Genomic DNA, 18,422 nt, shown 5'->3' with positions numbered 1-18,422 from the left:
CCAACTATTGATTATTCGTGTCAACGGAGGAAGGTAAGGATAAAAGAAAACACTGAAAATCCAATAGCTTATTTTTCCCAGTAGTTTCTATTTCATTCATGATCCATTCTTTCCAAAGGCCATTAAGAGCAGCAGAAGTGATTTCATTTTTTCTTCCTCCCCTTTCCTCTGCCAACCTTCGGGTGGAGGTGCTAATGAGCGGGAATAGACTCAAATGAAGGCAGAGGAGGTCTGCCCGGGAAGTCAGGGACTTGGATGATCGGCGTGGTGGGGCCCCCTGTCCCTGATAATCAGAAATTAATTGCCACCTTCCAAAGATCATTTATAATAACCATTCTATAGCAAAACAGACTATTTTTGACTCTGGATCGCTTTTCCAACTGAATCTATTTAAATAGTCCCCGAGGTCAAATATCTAGCCACTCCTTTAAAAATATTCTTTCAAAATATGATAAATGGCTTTCTTTGGCATTTATACTAATCAAAACGTATTTTATCTCCTCTTACCACACAAACCTTACTTTCTCTAAATAGCCCATTGCGAACATTATCAGTGAATTTTGCTCAGTGTACAAATATTTTATGTATTACAATGAGTAGCAGAACACAAAACTTGCAAATATTTATTTTTAGACATATGGGAAAAAAAGCAATTAGAGCTAAAAATGTGAAGAATGAAGAACTCACTTAGAAGCAATTACATTGGACATGCAAACTGTTCTGCCATCAAACTTTTATTCAGATGCCGTACAGCATATTAAGAAATATCACTTGCACACACACACACACAAAAGAAAATATTACTTCACAACTGAAAATATCCAATCACTATAAACAACATCTGGGGGTCATTAATAACTTACTCTGCAGCCGAATTAGCCAAATAATAAGTGGCCTGACTCAGAATTCCTAAATTTCTATTTTTGAAGGAAAAACAAAACATCATACCATGACTTATATTTGCCCCCTGGATCTACACGTATGTCCGCATGGCGATCAATTTGTGTACCCACGCAGGGCACACGTCGTTGATGCCATTTAATCACTACCTCGCCCGAAGTGGTGTCCTGTTTTTGTTTGGAGGAAGTTTAAAATCGTAATATTGAGTTCACTCTTTGCTCAGAGCCTTGTGTATAATTAGCATATTTTTCAGACTGGTAAGAATCTGACCATAAGCAGCATCGGAGAAGCTTCCCATTCCAAACTACTACAAAGCCTTTTGTACGCAGCCTCATACCCCATTTGAGGAGCAAGCGTACTGTTCAAATATTCCAGCCCTAAGAGAAAAGAACTAACAATTTTATTGCCACACAAGCCGCTGTACTGAGACACCCTAAATATTTATACTAATGGGAGTTGAAAATAGTATCAGAGAACAAAGCCAAAATATTTCTTCTACTCATTAATAGCAACAGTCTTTGGCAAGACAGATGCCAAAAAGCCAGCACTTTTCTGATTCACTGGGTCCCATCACATGGTCTGTTATTATAGGTTTCATGGGGAGTCAACAGCTTGGTCAATTTATGGGCAAGGGAAAATAGTCTTCCTGACAATTCCTATTTACATTTTTTTAAAATGTCTCTAAAACCTCTCTCTGGAAAGGATCAAATTTCCATTGTAATGTATGCAATCCTTATCACGTTTTGATGTCTCCAGAATTGGTGGTCTCCCCACTGACGGGATCTGACAATGATAATGTTTTTTATTTTTTAATGGTACATATGAAAACAATGTGTGTTATGCATGATGTTGTCTTAGATTTGGTGAAATCTAGTACCTTGTCATTTGGTCTGCATGAGGGTCAGCTAACGTTTCTGTGAAGGGTCAGAGTGGAAATACTTTCAGCCTTGTGGGGCATACTCAACTTTGCACAACGGTGGTCGTGGATGACACGGAAGAGTGTGAGTGTGGCCTGGCCGTGTTCCAATAAAAACTCTAGAAGATGGTGATGGGCCAGATGTGACCCATGGGCCATACTATGCCCTATTCAGCATACAGTGAGAAAGGACCCAATGCACACCTGAGGGGACACTGGGCTTGACGAGGTGCCCCTGACAGGCACCAACCTATTTCACTCTCGGTCTTCCTCATGGTCGCACCTCACCTATAGCAGGGGCTCAGTCTACCTCAGGGAAGGCTGAGGTGACTGACTATGTTTAAACTCACAGGAATCGGGGCCCCTGGGTGGCTCAGTAGGTTAAGAGTCTCTGCCTTTGGCTCAGGTCATGATCCTGGAGTTCCAGGGTCGAGCCCCACGTCGGGTTCCCTGCTTAGTGAAGAGCCTGTTTGCCTTCTGCCCCTCACCCCACTTGCTTGCTTTCTCTCTCTCTCAAATAAATAATATAAAATCTTCAAAAAGCAAAACAAAACAAAACAAAAGCTCACAGGAATCATCACATGGTGACTGCCCAGGGGTGGGAAAACACAGACCATGCAGGTGAGTGTGAAGAATGTACTCAGCTACTACTTCTGTGGGATTTTTTTTTTTTTTTTTTTTTTTTTTTTTTGGTCCCTTGTGTCAAAAATTTTAAGCACAGGCTGGATTCTTGTAATCATTATGTAAGTGAATCAGAGGAGTTAACAGTTTACCAAAAAGAGAAGCACAGCAGACCCTATCAGAGCACTAGCTGTTAAGTACAGAGCTGGGTTTGAATCCCAGCTCTGTCCTTGACTACTTTGGATGACTTCCTCTTCAAGAGCTCTGAACCTCAATTTTTTCATCCACAAAACAGGGACACCACCTACCTTAAAGTACTGTGAGAATTTAAGGAGTTGATGTGTGTATAAAGTGCTTGATACGTGTGAAAGTTGGCCCCACTAAACTTTCCACAGAAGTGATTAATCATCCAAAATACACATGATTCATTATATAGATAGCATTTAGGGACACAGATGATATTTAGGCACCTAACACAATGCCTGACACACAGTACGCTTTCAATAAAAGGTGTGAGTTATGGTTATTTTATTTTTTAATTAACCAGAATTCTCAGGAAATGAGCTGTCCTGCCTAGTGAATCAAGGAATTGTTACACATTGCTATTTGTTTCCCAGACAGAACGCCAAGTATGTAAGAACAGAAAGGATCTGAAAGATCACCTGGTCTAGGGGTTCATAACCTAAGGTTGCAAAAAGTGGACAAATCCTGAAAAATATATGCAGATTTCCTATACTTGTTTGATATGTTAATTTTTGCTAACATTATTCAAAGTCATGATGATAATGATGATAGTGATGATGTAGTCATGCACATTTGTGTTAGAAGAAGATTCATGGCTTTCTTCACATTCTCAAATGGGGCCGAGATTCCAAAAAGCTTAAAAATTTCTAGTCCAACCTTCCATTTCGATGTAAGACTGGAAGCCTGGAATTAACTGAGCCACTAAAGCTTCCTATTTGGTGAGAGGATCAGATCTGGAACCCTGTTCTCTAGATTACCAGTCAAGTGTCCTTTCAAGTACATTGTGTTTTTTCTTAATTGCGAGGTAATTAATAGCACTGGAGTGTATGCCTCCAAAATCACAGCTTTGCACCTTTTTTTTTTTAAGTAGGTCCTGCACCCAGTGGGGACCCCAATGTGGGGCTTGAACTCACAACCCTGAGCTGAGATCAAGAGTTGGATGCTTAACTGACTGAGCCACCCAGGCACCCAATGGCTTTGCACTTTTACCTAAGGGAAGACTTTTTACCTGAGCCTGTGACTGCCCAGGGAACATACCCCACCTTCTGCTGTGACTTGTCACCACCCTCTAGCACATCAGCACAATCCTCGCTCAGCCACCCTGCCATCACACCGGGATGGAAGCAATTAAGGAAGGAGGAGCTGGCTGCCAGTAATCATTACACCACTGACTTCCATACCTTGTTACCCCTGCCACTGACTATAGCTACAAGCATTCCTAGAGTATCGAGTCCCAAACTTCAGTGTGCATCAAGTACAATTAAAATATTGGTGACAGGACGTTACAGTCCATCCAAATTCAGGAGGTTGGAGACTAAAAATCAAAATTTTAGTAAGTTTTGCAGGAGACTGAAAATCTTTGCTGAGCTCACTTTCATGCCGAAGCCCCCCAGTATTCACTGAAGAATTTTTTTCCTGTTTGCTTTAGAGCCACGCAGAAACTCTGGATCTTCATTCTGGACCCTGGGTTCTCAGCATCCTCAGCCTTAGCTCTAGAAGGTCCAGCTGGAAGGGCTGATTGCGGGTAAGAGTAGAGCTGGCTCTGATTAGCCCACAGCTCTGCTATTGCTTAGAAGGAACATAATTTTGGCAATAAGAGATTCTTGGAATTTATCCAAAAGAAACCATCAAAATGCTGATGTTTTTATATATGAAGGTATTCATTACAAAAAAAAAAGATGTTCATTACAGTGTTAATTATACATTTTACATTTAAGCAACAAAACTAAAAACCCTGGAAGAAATGAAAACAAACTTCTACTAGAGAGGGATTATGTAAACTCTGATAAAGTCATTTGATGCAGTATTATGCAACTGTTAAAATGATGCTTGTAAAACTGTTCGTAATAATATAGGGAAATGTTCATTTTACAATGACTAAAATTTTATGATGTAGCAATTGCATATATAAAATATTCTCAAGTAAATAAAGATGCTTTGGAAAAAGTCTGGAAGAAATGGATAAACCCTGATGAGATTATGGGTGGTATTTAGGCAGGCAATATCAAAGGGTGGATAAGCATACCAGCTTTGAAGGTAGACAGACCTGATCTGGAATCAAGCCTGACCACTTACTGGCTGTGTGACTTTGGGCTGATGTGACCTTTCTTAGCTTCTGCTTCCTGCCCTGCAAAGTGACGGTTAATATGAGATTCCATACAGGGGCGCTCTAAGGAGTAAGTGAGATCACATAGGGACAGGACTTAGCGTAAGGTCTGACATATGGTATACGTTCACAGAAGAGTGGCAATTATTATTATTATTATACTTGTCCTTTCCATAATGGAAATAATTGCATAATGAGAAAAATATTTTTAAAAACATATGGGCTGTTTTTTACTATTTTTTTCCCCTCCTTGAAACATGGTAAAAGGGGATGAGGGACTGGGAGCATCTGGTTGGCTGAAGATCACTGTTGACTAGGGTTTGTTGCACAGGATCTCATGGCTGTGAGGCCATGCCCTTCAGGACTGGGCCCCATTTGGGGGGGACGGCTTCAAGAACACAGATCTGGAAGCTGATGTCCACGTCCCATTGTGGCCTTACCACGCCTGCATTCACGTTTAGCTGCTGACTTTCCCCATCAGTTCTTCAACTTCCCAAGGGGGTCATGGACACCAGTCCTTGAGGTTGTACAAGGTTGTTTAGGAGAAAGACACTGAAGATGGGCTGATGGCCATTTGAAAAGTAGGAGATATTCCTCTCATGAGTTGTAAGTGGCTGGGCTGAGGGCGGGGCTGAGCGGTTGCTGGGTTGGGACCAGTGAGGCCACACTCTCTCTGCTCTCTGAAGCTACCTCCTGATCTCAGCTCCAGCAGATGACACTGGTACCAATGGTCAGGAAGAAATTTAATGGGGGCTCCCGATAGCCCTTTTGTTCTGGTCCTGACACACTTCAACTTCCTTTCGTTCAACAACTATGGGATAGAATGCATTCTCAATAAAATGGGACCTGTGATCTGGTCTGTGATAAAGACAGACCTCAAAAGAACCCACTTCCACCAACATCCTTTCTCTTTTGGAAGGTGTCTGTGCTGGGGGATGGGGCAGTATAGTTTCTGGCACTCTGTGTGATATCTTTGTTAAAATATCTCCTATTTCAAAGACCTAATGTCCATGTCTGGAACTGTGAGGAAGAAAGTGTGATGTGTTCAACCCTGCATGTTGTGAACTGGCTTCATCCAAAGATGGAGCTCTCCTCCACGGAGCTCTCCTGAGAGCCAGAAGGCCTCATCCTCATCGACAAATACCACAGAGAAGGCTAGTGATCCACAAATCATCCTCTGGGTGTTAAGTGCCACCCACCCAGTAATCTTCCTAATGATGAACATGAAGCTGGCTAAGCCTTTTCTTTCCCAACATTTTCTGGTATGATTTCAACCTGAACCATGATCTAAATTATGTTCCAGGTCCATATAGCTCACATTTCACTGGAACTTGTCAATGTCCTATATGCTAATGACTCTGCCACTGTTCCTTGGTTTTCACATTGAATTCTGAGATCTGTAGGTTAGAGACTGGAAAGATCAGTGTGGTGACTTCTGGATACCACTTGCCTTAACTTACAGATACTGCTTGTCTTCCTCAGGGAACACCCTTCTAGGTTGTGTAGACCCCAAGCTCTATTAAACATCATAACAAATGAACAATCTTCAACCAAAGACCTTGGCCAGTTGATGAGTCACGTTCCTCTGGTTCGAAGAGATGAGTAAATGTTGAGAAAAAAACCATGTCCTTTGAGCTAGATACTTTTCCTTGAGAATTAAGTCAACTGGCAATGAGCTAAACCTTAAAGATTGAGGTTAAGAAACACTTGACTCTAAGAAAGGAGAGAAAACGACAATTTGAAACCTTCTGGATTTTAGCAGGATTTTTATATTAGGGTTTTTATATCATTTCCACAAACATACATTGATACAGAGGTGAGTAAGGCATGATTCTTACCCCCTCTAGGAGCTTAGAGTCTACGGAAGAGAAATGCAATAGAATCCATTAACTTTAATACCAAGCAGAAGAAAAAAGCAACTTTGGAAAAGTACTGAGAAACTCCAGATGACACAGAGTGAAGATGATTCTTTAGAAGCTACAATTTCAACCTAGAAGCAGCCCCTTAAACACCCAGGAAGCCAACGAGGCACCTCACTCCTTTTCCCTCCTGCTGCAAAGTTGATGCATCCCTCCTTTTCCTTCTTGTAGGCCCAAGGGGGAATTTCCAATTTAATAAGAGACAAGTTGATTTTTTCCCCCAAGAGGCTTCCCCCGGGTCCTAACCACAATGGGGCCTCTGGGAGAAGGACTCAGGAGCACCTGGTCCCTCAGGGGAAGGTGACATCTTCTAGGAAGAAAAAAATTTTGCTTGCGGAGGCTGTTTTGTTTTGGGGTGTGTGTGTGTGTGTGTGTGTGTGTGTGTGTGTGTGTGTTAAATGTCTATGCTGATAGCTAAAAAAAGGCAAAGGAAACAACCTCTTTCCTTGAGCTTCAAAGTCTGGAGTATTTTCCACCTCTTCACCTGAAATAACTTCCTTCTTTTTGAATCCCTCAAGGTCTGGTTGAAGATCTACTTCCTCCCAGAGACCTTCCCTGACATCCCAGCTCTCTTTTACATCTTTTAACTCCAGGGGCACCTACAGTTGGACCTCCTCTAGTCATCCCTTAGCGGACTGCCTTGCAGGGGCCAGTATGTGGCAAAGCTTTCCCACTTAGGAAGCCTGGCAGATATTGTCTCCCTGGAACATCAAAATATCAGAGTAAGTCCGGAACCTTAGCCCCGTGCTCCTCTCACTTTGGGGTGGAAAAGTATGTCCCTGGAGTCAGGGGACTGGGGTGGGGGGTGCTAACTCCCACTTTGGCAACATACTGGACCTGTGACCCTGCGGAAACTATGTTATCAGGTCACTCATGGCAAGATCCAGAATTGTTAAGAAGATCACAATAATATTTGTAGTGGCCCATTACTCTAAGTCTTATCTCGGCCAACTTGATTTTTGAGTGTCTTGACAGCAGAGACCAATATTGCAACAATGCCTGGAGTTCTGCCTTCAACTGAGTCAGTTCTCAGTGAATGAATGGAAGCACCCACCAGCATTAGAACATATCAGTCTTTTTCTGCCCAAATCCCATCTGTTCTCCAGTCCTTCATGATGGCAACTGGAGAGCCAAAAAGGCCGTTCAGAAAAGAGATTCTAAGGGAGAGAATTTCTAGGCAACTTCCAAAGGGAGCATAAAGCCCAGATGATGGAATCAAGGCCCACGCCAGCCAGCGATGAGAAGATTTCCTGAGCAGGCAGCACAGTCCACTCCTGTGCCAAGAGCCTGGCTGCTTTGCCTCCTTCGAAAACCCATTACCAAACCATGGCAAGCGAAATTTAATTTTAAAAAGGGAAATGATTAATGTGCTATAGGCATAAAGAAGTGACAGAAGCAGGAAAGCTTGCATACATTTCATTTTTTGAAATTAGACCTATAATTTTTTCATTAAGGGAGGATGCCAAGTTGGGAAAGCCAATGCGTTCTAAGCAGAAAATTAGAGAGAGGTGTACAATCAGAGTCCTGTGAGCATCGCAACCCCACACCTTAGGAAGAGCCCATACGAATGTGGAGCAGTTTACCATCTGCCCCTTTCAACTTGTGGCTCGTACAGGGCTCTAGATTGATACCTGCTTCTGTGATGAGATGTGAAGCATCACTCTGGGCGTGTGTGGAAGAGACCACAGGGCAACAAAGGCTCCATCAGGGAGGCTGGTATAATCAGACAAGCGAGGACCATGGATCGCATGAAAGTCTCCTGATCCCATCCAGTGGTTTTCAGATTTTGAATCTTCTCCACCATTCCTTTCCTAACCACTCCCACACACACCGATCTCTCTAAATCCTACAGAACCCCTTGTACCTTCAATATCTAGAGAGCTGGTGATCAGTTATCTATTCCTAGGACACTGGATCTCGGGAAGCTGGAAAGATCTTCCTGAGCCAGGTCCAAACTGAAAGGCAATCTAGTGTAACTGTTAAGAGCATGGATACTGAGCCAGACCGTCTAGGTTCAAAAACTGGTTTTGCCACTTGATAGGTAACTTGGCTGGGCTGAATTGTCCTAATCTGGAAAATGGGGGAGGGCAAGGATACTGACATACAGCATGCATGAATCCATTCCCTCGTGTAACCAGTATTTATTACACACCTTCTGTGTGGCCAGTCTTGTTCTGGTCCCTGGGTACACGGTTGTGGACACTCTCTGAAAGAGCTTGCATTGTAGCCCAGGTGGGGATGGGGGAGACAGACCATAAATGTGTAAAGAAACAAATACGAGAGTTAATTTCAGATAGTGATAAGTTACGGGAAGATAATTATAGGTTGGGTGATGGGGTGGGACAAGACTTGTGCAAAGGGGAAAGTCAGAGAAGACTTCTCTGGGGAGCAGACATTTGAGCTGAGGCTGGAATGATGAGAGGGAGCCAGACCCAAGATATCTGGGGAAACACATTCCATGCAGAAGGACAAACAAACAAGTATTTCTGGAATGAGCGGATGTTGAATGATTTTTTAGTAGCAAATGATACCTCATGTCCCTAGGAGTCTGTGAAGGTATGAAATAATTCTGTAAATGTGTTTTGAGGAGCCACTATGGACTTAATGCGTGGTTAAGGTTGTGTTGGGAGGTACAAGAGGTACAAGGAGATTTAGTTAACGAGGAGTACTTAAGTAGTACTTGCCATCTACCGGCTAAGTGTTTGATCACCACAGCTCTGTGAGGCATGGTCTATACCCACGACATATGGTCCATGGCCATCCCATATTTTCTCCCCACACACGAAATTATAAGATCATTATAAGTGTAAATTTTTCTGTCTTGTTCACAACTGTGTGCACAGGGACCAGAACAGCACTTGGCACACAGTAGGTATGTGATAGATGTTGGTGGACCCCAGACAGCCTCTCCTACAGTCCAGGGAACTTTAATCAATTCAATTCCCTTGAAAGGATAGAATGAAGGGGCTTAGAGGGTATCTTTGGCAACAAGAGGATTTTAAAAATCAAGTGAATACAGACTTATTCTGAACTTCATTCTACCATCCCTATCCCTAACTAGCACTTTTGCCTGTGATTTTTCAATGACCTGGTTCTTTCCTGTAGTGTGTGCGTGTGTGTGTGTGCGTGTGTGTGTGTGTACGTGTGAATTGATAAAAATATCTGTTTCACCCTAGAGAGGAATATGTTGATCTTGCTAATGTAATGGGATCTAACTTTCTTGCTTTTCTAAATGAAATGCTAGGTGAGATATTAGCCAATATAGACACAAATCCTTTCTTCTGGAGTGAACAAGGGTTTATTGTACCCATGAGTCCAAACAGTTTTTAATAACCCATTGAGTCCCCTCAGCTACAGAAAGAGTCCAGAGTTATAGAAAAGAAAAGAAACAGGAGTAGAAAAGATATTATTTTGGAATTATTTGGAAAAGAAATTTTCAAAAATAGAAAAGAAATTCATGAATGCTAGCCATTCCATATATCCTGACTCTGAAAATTAGCTTAGAGTAACAACATAAAAATTCTGTTCGTTAACACTCAAGAGAGATGGTACCCAACTTCCAACACCTCTGTCCAAGGAGATCTGCTCCCCAGCCCTCTTTGGGTCTCCGTGTCCTGGAAGCCAAGGCCATATGTTAATCATCATAGGTCCTATCAAGCACATCCTGTATACCACTACCAGCAGATTTTTGGGGGTTGAGTTGACTGCACTGCGTGATGAACTTAAGCATTCCTCTGCCCCTCCCTGGGCAGCACACGCAACAAAGAGAAGGTGTCAAGCATGGTTTTGGTTAGACCATTCTCTAGCGATAAACACAATGTCCAGAAAATGTCTAAGACAAAGCAGTCCTCTAAGAGAGACCTCTGGAGGTTAAGGACTTCTGCATAAACAGCAATATACAGGAAGCCCGACTCCTTTCCCACTCAGCTTCAATTAAAGAGAAACATCTGCCTTGTTATCATCGGGAGATCGGTGGGCACCGCAGGCAGGCAGGGAGAGAGAGAAAGCCTGAATGTGGACAGGGGCCAGGAACATGGCCATTTGATCATCAAAATCCACTGTGACCATGAAACCTACTTCGACAAGGAAAAAAAAAGTGTTTACTCGCTTACAAATTCCCATGATCCTTAACAAAACAACTGCCTTTCCTTTCATTTCCAGCAAAACATGTGATGTTTAGAGGGGAAGAGGCAGAGTCCAGCTTGTCCTCTAGGCTTCAAAATAATTTTACACATCCTGAATCTTCCTTCATAAATAGTCAAGGTTTCATCTCCTCTTCTGTTTCCTTCTCTCCCTTGGCTTTTTTCTTCTTTTGTCTCTAACGTCATTATTTCACTCAACAGGAAAACAGGGAGAGTTCAGTGCAGAGTCAGAAAAGCTTCTTAAAAACATAACGTATAAAGTAGAAAACTTTTCTTTTCCATTAAGGTTCTAGGAAGAGTCCCAGAGCCTTAGAGAAATGGTTCCTTTATTATTTACAGAGTGAGATCGGTTTGGATGGCTGTAAGCTGTCCAAGGCCTAAGATTCTAATAGAAACAAGTAGAGAATCTTCACTGATCGTGAGGACTGTGTTTTTCATCAAGTGAATACAGACTCAGTTTAAGCTTGGTGATGAGCCATTTCTACCCAGTTTGAAAGACGCGATAAGTGAGGGGCCTTATGTCACTTGCCCGGAGGAACAGCAAATCAGACATGTGAGCCTTGATTCATATCAGGCGATTTGTAAGCCCAGCACTTGCCCCCGCCCCCCCAGACTGTGCTATCCTCCCTGGGCTTCAGCAAGAGACATGTTTCAATACTGATATAGCCACCATCTCCCTAAGGGTCACCAGAGCTCATGGTTTCTTGCCCGTGGACCAAATGCCAAGACGGCAGCCTATCTCATCTCCGCTCTTTTCAGGTGAATTACCACATCCTTCCTTGAACCCCAAACCATTCCTTTGTCAAGGAACACCCCCCCCCACCACACACACACACACACACACACACACACACACACACACACACACACCCTGACTCCAAAGAACTCAGAAGCATGACTTTTGTCTCTTCACAACTCAAAACTCAGACTAAAATAAGCCATATCCTTTATTACTTCTTTAATCAACCACATCTTCATTCACTTAGTTCAACTCACATTTAAGGACTGATTTTGTCTCATTTATATGTATTGGGTCAATCTTCTATCTCTCTGGTAAAAGCTAGTACCTTAAAGTTGTCCATTCATCTACGGAACTGCACACACCTCTGTTTGGATTCAGCTGTCAACGCTTCGCACATGTGAAATCGGCCATGTGATATTAAGGTAAACATTGTGCATTACAAACTGGTGGACATTTTATTGTTCGAACTGGGATAACAGACAAAATGTTTGCACGTGTGTCTGTTTTCTCTGCAGAGTGCAGACAATAATACAATATACATGACGGTATCTGTTTTATAAAAGAGGAATCAAATTATAAGAAGTGGTAAAAGTGAGGTGGGGGGTGCGGTGGAAGAATGCTGCATGTTTGGAGATTCTAACAGGACAGTGGGGGCAGGAATTACGTGTAGGGTAAAGATTCTCACGAGAAAAACTGTCATTCCTGATGTCACTTTCCCCTCATTATTCTTATAATCTCATTTCCTAATTGCATGTGCTACACAGCCAGTCTTCACAATGCTTTCATGGGGCAGTCTGTTGCTTTAGTTTAAGAACAGTCAATTCTCTTGCGCTGAGAAAAGAGCACACGGCCTTTAAGAGCATTGTAACTGACAAGACGGAAGGATTCGGGCAGGATGTCGAGGCTGAGGCTTTTCAATCACCTGTCATTAATATGATTCAATTTATGCTTATGTCATAGGCTTAGACATTGCACAGTGCTGTAAAGCGGGGAAGGGACTTGAATAAAATACAGGGAAGAAAGCAGATGGTACGCTATCAAAACCCTTCAAGCCTAAAATAACCTTTCCCAAGTAAGGAGGATAGTTAATTAAAACCAGGATATATTTACTCAATTCTGAATATCTCAAAGTAAATAAAAATTAAAATGACACCACTGTAATGTGGGACTAAATGATGAAATTTCATCTATTCTATTTTTCTTTAATAGTTTCTAATCAAACTTTTCATTAAACAGCTTCATAAAATTCCACAGAGAATTTATTTATAGGGATTCACTGTAGATTTAAAAGCCTTACTTTTATTATTCAATTAAACTTGTTATTCAGTGGACAACATTGAAACAATGGGGGGGAGCAGGGAGGTGGGAGGTGTCTGAGCAGTTGGGAAAGGTGGTCACACAGAGAAAATGTGGCTCATCCTTGCCCAGGAAAGCCCAGTTCCAGTTCCAGAGGCACTGCCTGGGATTGTCCCAGCCTTGGTCCACAGACTCAAATTCATGTTCCCCTGGTAGAGAGGGCACCAGACCATTTATTAAGGGTAAACAAACCTAGGGGAGGCCAACAGCTGACCCACAGTGAAGGCAGCCATTCCCAACATGGACAGTCAGGACATGAATTATAAGTGACCCAAAACTTTTCTATTAGCCTTTCTCCCTGATTTTTTAAAACCAGACCCAGTCCTGCCTTTTTCATGAAGCTTTCCCTGACCCATCCCATGATCACCCCCACGCGCCCCCACCCCCACCAGCCCCACTGCTAAATTCCTCCTGCGCTTGCTTTCTACAACACTCACCAAATACTTAATCATTGACTTTCTTGCAACATTAGTTAACCTTTCAGGTGCGTTAATCCTGTCTTCCCCAATTAGATTTTTAAATCCTCCAAACAAGAAAGAACTGTGTTTTATTTATCTTTTGAACACCCTCTCCCGCCCCCCTTCCATAATCCCATTTAATAGAAGAAAGCAAAAAATATATTAGTTAATAAAATAAACATTATTTAATCATAGGAAAGCAGACACTGTCCTTTTGTGAAGGGCCTTGCAGGTACTTGATGGCAATTTATGAATTTCATGTGTCAAAAGTGTAGCTGCTAAATGCTATAAACTCTTTGCCATCAGGTCCACCATTCATCCACCTGGTGATATGGCTAATAAAATTTGATTTTTACAGCCTAGGCATACTGTTACCTAAATTACATTTGACCAATTACTGAGTCGCCAAAAGTGTGGTACAGAATATATACTGTGCAGAAAATTCATCTGTGGGCCCCCTGGCACCCGCGGTAATCTGACAGAAGTGTTTTGGTCATCTGGCAGTGTTTCATATTAGGAACATTTGTTTAATGCTAGTCACTAATTAAATTTATGTTCTTCTACCAACTGTTAGTTGGTTGGAGAAACCCAACCCCACGTTTTAACAAACCCTTTCACCCATGTTGATTTCAAATATAACCAGTTGGAGGTTTAAAAGGGTGTTCTATGGAAATTTAGTTGGAGGACCAAGAGTGGAAGGTGGGGGAGGGATGTTGGCGAAGGTGTTCAAATCAGGTCAAAAATAAGCTTTTTTGGGGGGGGTTCATTTACTATAAAACAAAATACTACATGAAGTGCAAACTATTTGAAGTACAAATTCCATAAAAAGAAAAACCTAATATTCTAATTATTAAACTAACCATCTAGAAGCTCTTTAAAGGTACCTTTATTCCAAAAGAAAGTTTCCACTTTAAGAGGCTAGAGAAGAAAAACAGCATTAAAATTAGCTTTGCCAGAAGAAAAGTTCAGGAAAACATTCAAAAGTCAGATGCCTGTGTTTGTGGAGAACATTTAAAACTAATTTAGTAACTCTTAACAACCATTGTGATCACTGTTAAATTGGAACTTCTTTCTATTACCAATTCCAGACGCAACAGCTTTGAAGCTCAATGACTAATAACTCTTAAATTAGCCAAAAAGGTTAAAACATTTTTCATTATGTTACATTATGATACCCTAACTCTGACTACTCTTAAATGAGGGAAAGCATTCTTTCAGTTTTATTTTGTGTCAGGAATTTACAGACCTCTTGAGTGGCAAGCAGGACAGAGGGTTTGGGAGTAGGGGATATGCGAGAAAAAAAAACAAAACACAAAAACACTCTGAAAACAGAAATTAAACACCCTGAAATTAAAAAGGGATGATTTGAAAATGCAGATCTGGAAAGAGAGGGCATTTTTTGAAAAGATACATTGGATTCATTCACCTACATGACTACAACAGTTGAGTATTAAAAATATGACACTAAATTCTTCTTGGAAGTAGGAATAAATAACTTGTATAAAGGCTGCTGTTCTCTTCTAGACTGACCGTCATCTGGTAAGGCAGAGTTGGGAAAGGCATCTGAAAAAAAGTTTATAAGGAAAAAGATGCCATGTCTGATGAACCGAGGTCCCCTTCCTCTTTCTCCCCTTCCTTCTTGGATCATCTCTTCATGACACTCTTACTTACAAGCCCTCTGCAGCAGGTAGGGGGCTGCTGGGTCGCAAATAATCAGAGTACGGAGGCCACAGTGGATTTCCCAAACCACGCTGAGGCCTGTGACAATTAAGCAGAAAAATCTGAACCTGAATAATTCACAAACTGGGGAAGCTTGGGAAAACCTTAACTGACAGAATCAAGGACTGTTCCGATATTCTGACTCAAAGTGACCCCATCAGTGCTCTCTCTGGGCCATGGGTCTCAGCCTCTTGTCCTCCCAGATCCCTAAGAGAAGATTTCAGCATGGGTCAACCATCACACTGGTCACGCCAGGGTGGCCAATCCCAAAGCAGGGGGTTGGGGGAGGTTGGGGGGGTTCTCATACCTCTGTAAGTACAGGAATTTCCAAGGAATATGTCTAACTGGATAAAGCACCCCCAGGGTATTCTGATATCCCTGCCCAGCCTGTTGAGAACCACTGATATGATCCAATCTCTTCAACAAACAGATGAGAAACTGAAGATGTGAGAGATGTGAGCCTGGCTTGCCTCCAGCCATTCACTGCGTCATGCAAAGTCTCCCAAACCTATGATATATCTTCGTCTGTGCGTCTATCTATAGAGACACATGACCGATCAGCCAGGAGAGATGCAGACAAAATTATGTGTGCATACATCCATCTTTGGGAGGCGTAGTTATAAAGATATATATATAGATAGATAGATAGATATCTGAATATAGATAGATATATAAATATCTATACATATTTTTATACACTGTGCCCACCAAAGATGGATATATATGTGTATCCATACATGTACAAGAAAAATTAAGGGGCGTAGGGATCTATCATCAATCTTTTTGTCCACCTTATAGTACTGAAGTGGTTACAATGTGTGCATTTTTATAGTTCCTATCACACCGAAAAGAGAGAGATCAGTTAAAAAAAAAAAAACAACAACAAAACAAGCCAGTATCTGAATAGTCAAAGCCTTTTAAGAAAGAACGAACATGAAAGCTTCCTGTCCTAAAGTCCAATTTCAAGGTCGACCAAGCAACTTCAGACCCTATACTGAACAACAAATTCTAAATAATCACCCTTGACCCTAGCAAACAGAGGCGGCCCAGGAGGCAATGGTGCTTTATGCCACGACAATTTGGGGGAGGGGAGGGGCGGGTGAAAATAAGTGAAAGGAGGAGCTGGTGAAAATAAGCCTTGCTCCCCATTGCAGCTCTGCACAAGAACCCAAAACAAGGAAACGCACACACATGCACAAGTTTCATGTAGGAAAACGAACAAAAGACTCACCGAACTCATCGCATATACTCTCATTTTCAATGAGAGTTGGGTGGTCGAAGGTGTCCCGACAGTACAGGATCTGAGGGTTCTTGCTGACCACAGCGATGCCCCCCAGGGCTAGCGCAAACTGGTCCGTTAGAATGGAAGATGGTTTATCCTGGATGCGCTTTAGCATCGATCGGTACCGGCAGTACTGAGGGTAGCTGAGCACGATCACGTTCGTTTCCTCCTCGTCCTCCCCTAGACAAAAGAGAAAACACTTCCGTTACCCTCTTGCCTCCCACAGAGAACCGTCATGGCCATGGCCTAATTGCGGTGGTCACTCTGTTTTGTCATGAAAACGTGTCTTCTATGAGACCCTGACACCGGTTCGTCTTTCTCCCAGTCTGGGAACGCCAGCATTCTCCCAGCCCCATCTCACCACCCCGGTTCCACTAAAGGGACCTCTGGTTTCCGGCAGGGAAGAGGAAAGGTGGAGGGAAGAAAGAGTTGGGGCGAACACTAGAGAAAGATGAAGCAAGGTTTGGGTCATCAGCAAGCAGCAGAACCAAAAAACTTTTTCCAAGGGTCTGATATATATATATTTCAAGCATTAAAGTCATCATCACAGGAAAAATTGGAATTTTGTTGAGCTGCTTTCTACATATTTCCAGTGCTCTTTCTTTAGACTGTATAATCTTTCAGTGCTAGAAGGCCCTGGAAGGGTCCTCTGGCCCCAGAGAGATGACCATAAGTTCAGATAACGGCATCAACTAATCTGGTGGTGGTTAGGGCTGTCGACAAATATTTCTGGTTCTTTACGGTCTTGTGGAAAGACCATGCATGCCTCCTGTCCCATGGCAGTCAAGTGGCCCTGTGACTTGTTGGGGCCAATAAAATAGGACAGAAGTGAGTGGTGACTTTAGGGGCCAGTGTCTGACTGACAACACTCTCTCTTTCTCTTTGTCCTGCACATCTGTAATGATTCAGAGAGCGGCTGAGCTGCCACTCGGGGTTTTGGAGCAAGAATCACACGGAGCAGAGCCCCTTGTTGGTCGGAAATGGACACAGAACACAAGCGCAAAAGAAACCTTCCTTGTTTTAAGTGAAGCTGTGATCTGGGGGTTATTCGTTTTTTTGCAGCATGATCTAACCCGGCTTGATCGATCCATCCACTCTCCCTGCCCTCCCCCCTTCCCATGCTCCCTATCTTCTAATGTGCCTCAAACCCATCTGGTAACTTGGCACAACTCTGAGAACCATGCTGAGAGGACTCCCCGAGCGTCCTGTGACAGCTCCATCAGAACCAACTTCGCTCAGAACGTTTCAGCAACTTTCACGAAGCTCCCTTTTACAACGATCTTACCGCTTATCTACACCTCTCGATATTAAGCGCTTATTTATAAAAACCAGATTCGGCCTGGAGGACCCCTTCCTTCATCTTGAGCTTGAGGAACGGCAAAAGCTCCCCTCTGATAGCCTGCCACCTGGATCACGTCAAGCCGAATCTCGGCTCCATGACCTAGTCTGCCATCACTCCCTATAACCACACCATCGGGGCGTTTGTGAGCAATTCCCAGATATGTCACTGGCTTATCCAAAGGGAAAACGCTCAATATTTTGAGTCCTTACCATGCTGCAGGGAATTGCACAAGACAGTTGTTAAGGATACCAACATTATCGTGGCCATCTGGTAACCAGTGGGAGACAAATGAGTAAGGACAGAACAAATGATGGAATATAACCAGTACCAGCGGAAGGTGTGCATGTGACCTTCTCAGATAGGAGGCCAATACCCAGATGTATCTCTAATTATGTTCACTTAGTTCCTCCGGCTGGAGGCTTCTCTGAGAATGGAGATGTTTCGCTGCTTTCAAGAGGACATCTTTTAACAGTTTACATTTCTTAGACGCCTGCCTGGTCTGCGGGCAGTCACTTTGTCAGCTGGCGTATTTAATTACAAGGAAATATATTTATATTGAACGCAAGTCCCCAGATGAAGTTCAGTTTTTAAATGCTGATATACATCCCAAGACATTTCGGGTTGAGATTTTTACTGCAGACCAAGACACGAGTTGACACTTTGGGTTCAAATCTG

The 18,422-nt window shown here is 42.6% G+C and overlaps 1 protein-coding gene across 1 annotated transcript in view; it reads right to left on the bottom strand.

The window, feature by feature from the left end:
• The window catches only part of ARID5B (AT-rich interaction domain 5B), a 176,748-nt gene that overhangs the window by 74,697 nt on the left and 83,629 nt on the right, over window positions 1–18,422 (bottom strand). The window contains exon 4 of the mRNA XM_047701553.1: window positions 16,355–16,585. Coding sequence (XP_047557509.1) covers window positions 16,355–16,585 — 231 coding nt within the window. The remainder of the gene's footprint in view (window positions 1–16,354; window positions 16,586–18,422) is intronic.

This window comes from Lutra lutra, chromosome 14, assembly GCF_902655055.1.
Source record: "Lutra lutra chromosome 14, mLutLut1.2, whole genome shotgun sequence".
NCBI lineage: Eukaryota > Metazoa > Chordata > Mammalia > Carnivora > Mustelidae > Lutra > Lutra lutra.
The sequence above is the reverse complement of the archived record's forward strand: the minus strand, read 5'-3'. Positions and strand labels throughout refer to the sequence as shown.